Genomic DNA, 4331 nt, shown 5'->3' on the forward strand with positions numbered 1-4331 from the left:
TGATCAATGGTGTGTTTTATTTCTTATTAATAAAACATAAATGACTTCACTTTACATGAAATCAGTGGTTTGGTATACATATATTCACTGAATGAGTTCTGAAAGTTCACAATGTTTGCCTTCTGAAAATAAGTGCATTTCATAGTTCTTGATCTCAGAGAAAACTGTTACCACACCTATTGCGATTCCAGGAGAAGCTCTATGCAAGGTTTTCCTGTCATTCTTCCTCCACATTGTTATCTCAGCAATTAAAAGATACACTTTTCGTGCTTCTGTTGGTTTCGTTTGCGGGATGAAACAGTAAAAGGGCGTGGTAGGGAATTTAGGGCGTGAGCTGTCACCCGGTCCCACATATGTACACACAGACACAATATCGATTATGTAATTGCACATTTTTCCGGCATGACTATGTTTGCTCAGACAGTCACGGAGGTGGAGCTTGCTTGTCACGAGTTTCAAGTAAAGGGAAAGAGAACTGCCGTGTACAGACGTGCTTGCTTCTCGCTGTACGCAGCGGTTTACCATGACCATACTGGTGAGTGTGTGTGTGTGTGTGTGTGTGTGTGGATGGCATGCATTAAATGCACATTAAATGGACAAATTATGACATATTATATATTAAATGGAAGATTATATGAATATCATTTTGATAGTGTTAACTCTCAAATCTGTCTCTTGTCACTCTGGAACCCTTAGTAATATTATATTGCTGTGTATTATATTAAATAATGTACATTATAATGAGGCTGGAGGTGGTAAGGAGAGTTTACATGAATTTATCCTGTCATTCGCTAAATTCCTCTTGAAAAAAATTTCTGTGAGAGGTTTGAGGGAAAAAAGTACAGTATATCTTATGTAAGAGTTCAGAATGAGAGAGGCAAGATCTTGACTATTTATTATTCCTACTGATAACGTTGTTGGTTATTTTTCTATGTACTGCAATTAGAGTCCCGATAATGTCATTTATCAGGACAATAAAGCGTTTATGACAGACGGTCACAGGGCAGGAGAATATGACGGAGCAGCTGACTGCAGTCACGCTGCGTTTCAAAACGTTACCTGTCTCATGCCAACGTTTGCTTCACACCATATTCAATCTGCACAAGATGTGTGTGTGTATGATTTTCTCTCATGCCGTTGCTCTCACAGATTGACCGAAATGGCACCCGAACCGCCGGAGTCCAACACGAAACTGTCAACGGCCTCTTTTCTCCAGTGACCTGAAAGCAGAAAGACGACCACATTTCTATTTCCATCACAAAGTGAAACCTCTGGTTGTCGCCTAGCAACAAAATGCTTGACTCAGACAGTCAGTACACCAAACTGCGATGGTCATTAACCATTGCTGGACTTGCCTTGTATGCGTTGGACATTTGGACAGACATTGCACTGGCTCTGAAATATTTTCAAGAGAAACAATATGCCTGGACTGGATTGACTTTAGTGTTTGTTCTGGCCGGACTGCTGACGACCCAGCTCTTCAGCTATGCCTGGTACAGGGACGACGCGAGAGACGTCCTGAGGAACTCCGAGGGGAGAACAACCATAGCAGGGATCTCAAATTGTGGACATGCCGCCCTGCACCTTTTCGGCTTGGGAGTCTTCACCAGGTACGTAGTGAACGATGGTGACACCGGTGATTGACGGTCATTAGAGCACTGCATTGCAGCTTCAGAGGGCACATTACTGTGGCCTACACAAAGGAATGTCTGCACATTGTAATTCAAAAATGTGCAGCGTGCCTTCATGCACAATGGTATGGCCTTATAGAATGTGCATACCGGAGTAACCGCATTCAACCCGCGTTGCATCACACGTGGAAAAGCCTTGAAAAATGCACCATGATGAATGAGATAACAAATACAGTGTGTGGTGGCAGCAACCTGTTTTGACTGTGTTTTGAATGTGTTGATAGGTATTATCACCTGCTGAAAAAGGGGTTTAAAGTGATTTGGACCACAACAAGAAGTTCCTGCACGGTGGAGGAGCAGAGGGACGAGCACCACTATCTGTTTTGCCTGGCTGCAGATCTGAGCATGCTCAAACTGTTTGAGGCCTTCCTGGAGAGCGCCCCCCAACTCCTTCTACAACTATACATCGTGCTGGGCCACGAGTGCTCTATTGTGCAGTGTAAGTCAATGCCGGAGGTGAGATAGAATAAACATTTCTGCATGTTTATGAATTTACAAAAGCACCATTGTCCCTTGCTTTCAGATTTATCTATGGCCTCATCCTTCTTTAATATCGCCTGGGCCCTGGTGGACTATCGCCGCTGCTTGCGCAGATCCCTCCCCCTTGTCAGGGAGATGCCCTCCGGCCTTCCCACAGCAGTCTACCTCCTGTACAAACTCTGTACCATCACCAGCCGCATCCTCAGCTACAGCCTCCTCTTCATGCTGAGCGCCTACAGCACCGTGGCCCTCACCCTCCTCTGGCTGCTGGGGACAACCTTTGCACACTCGCTTCGCACCGACTTCTGCTCATCCTACGGCCTGGAGCTTCTCTACCGGGCCGTCATTGGAGCCATCCTCATGTTCACCTTTTTCAATGTCAAAGGGCAGGACGCGAAGGTAGCCATGACCGTCTATTACGCTTTCCACTCTCTTGTCAACATCATGGCTCCGCTGTTGCTGGCTCTGTTGAAGCCAGAGTTGCAGACTGCCATGTTTCTGCTGCCGGTCAGCGGTTTGATCTTCGGAGGGTCAGTGCTGGGGCTGACGTGCCTCGTACTGTACTACCTCCTCCTGCATCCCGCGGGGAAGTGGCGAGGGTCCGATGAGGTGGACGGGCTGGGACAGGAAACAGAGAGCATGGGGAGACTAAGGAACTTTTTACAACCTTAAAGAGAAGGTACTTTCATTGTAACGCTTTACAGAGGGACAGATATGCACCTGCTGTTAATCTGAAACTATCCTATAAATCTGTACAGAGCGCAAGCAGAGAGTCATCGTCATGCTGTGCTCATTATTCATTATGTATTCATATTGCTGAAACTCATCATCCCCTATTCTGGGATTTAAATTTGCTTTCTTATCACTGATAAATAGCTAGCTAAATATGAATGTGCAATATAGTTAGTTGTTCCAATTGATATAAGAGTTTTATTTATTGTTGCTTGCATAAAAATGAATATGTCAATGACATATACATAGATATATTTTTTTATAATGTCTAATATCTCTTAATCCTAATGGACAGCTATCTTAGTCTCTCTTTGCTGCAGATATATGTCACTGTGGCACAAACATTCAATTGATCTTACATTGAAAGCAACTATTTGAAAAAAAAGATACAAATAGTTTTTCATTTTAGATGTACACAGATTTGTATCTTTGCCATCTCTCTTGTCAGTTTGTCATATCATATTTTTGATCCTCCCTTCGACAACTCAGTGACTTGCGCTTGTGGTCCGGTCATTTCAACCTGCACGCCTCAGCCGAAAACTATTTAGTGGGTACGGACGAAATAGCTCCTCTCAGCCTGTTGCACAATGTTCAACACATGGTGGCGTCATAGTCTAGGTTGACTTCTCATAGGCAGCAGCGAGCTCCTCGCTCCTCGCTCCTCCGCTGCTCTCGGCCCACATCGACAAAAAGGTGAAGAGGATCCTTCTTGCCAGAAAACATGCAACAATATTTCAGGACCACGCCGGGACTTTCTCCCCTCATGTGTTCTCCCCTAATATTTCTGTTGGAATTTAATCTCATTATAATTAATCACTTTTTATTTGTTATTTTTAAAACTATCTTAAACTGTAACTGTATAATTGATGTGAGTCCTTAAATTATATCCTTCAGTCAATTGTTTGAATTTTTGATGCAAGTTAGGTGTTTTTGACCCTAAGTAATTTATACTCTTATATAATTCATTTATATAAGGAGCCTACTTTTCAGCCTCCTTTCACCTTTTTAGTCCTTCTAAAAATGCCTCTTTAGCTTGGAGATTCAGCCAGACGCTCACCATCCTGTCCTTGGATATAGTATCTCCTGTTCAAAGTGGATATCTCACAACCGCCATTGATCTCAAATTAAACCATAATTCAGCTACTGCACAGAATCCCTAGAAACTCCAAGGTGTCAACGAAACATTTCCCTCTCACCTCAGAACAGATGAATACAGGGGCCATGGATGAGCTAACTACTAGAAACAAACCAGCGCAAATTTTGTTTTGACTACCACACTATTAAATATGGTGTGAGTCAAGCCCCGAGAGCTGAGGACGCCGTGTCTCCCTGGCTGGGACGTGAGGGCCCAGTGTGAGCTCACCTGGGAGGAACGCTGACAAAACCGCAGGGTCCAGAGAGCACGATGCTTCTTGGCTCTCGAATAAG

The 4331-nt window shown here is 43.9% G+C and overlaps 1 protein-coding gene across 1 annotated transcript; it reads left to right on the forward strand.

The window, feature by feature from the left end:
• The first annotated feature begins 403 nt into the window (after positions 1-403).
• xkr9 (XK, Kell blood group complex subunit-related family, member 9) lies at positions 404-3810 on the forward strand. The gene is made up of 4 exons (XM_035619719.2): positions 404-535; positions 1150-1610; positions 1916-2130; positions 2215-3810. Exons 2-4 carry the CDS (start codon positions 1294-1296, stop codon positions 2841-2843), a joined length of 1161 nt encoding a protein of 386 aa, XP_035475612.2. The 5' UTR covers positions 404-535; positions 1150-1293; the 3' UTR covers positions 2844-3810.
• Positions 3811-4331: the final 521 nt, after the last annotated feature.

Source organism: Scophthalmus maximus, chromosome 21 (assembly GCF_022379125.1).
Source record: "Scophthalmus maximus strain ysfricsl-2021 chromosome 21, ASM2237912v1, whole genome shotgun sequence".
Classification (NCBI taxonomy): Eukaryota; Metazoa; Chordata; class Actinopteri; order Pleuronectiformes; family Scophthalmidae; genus Scophthalmus; species Scophthalmus maximus.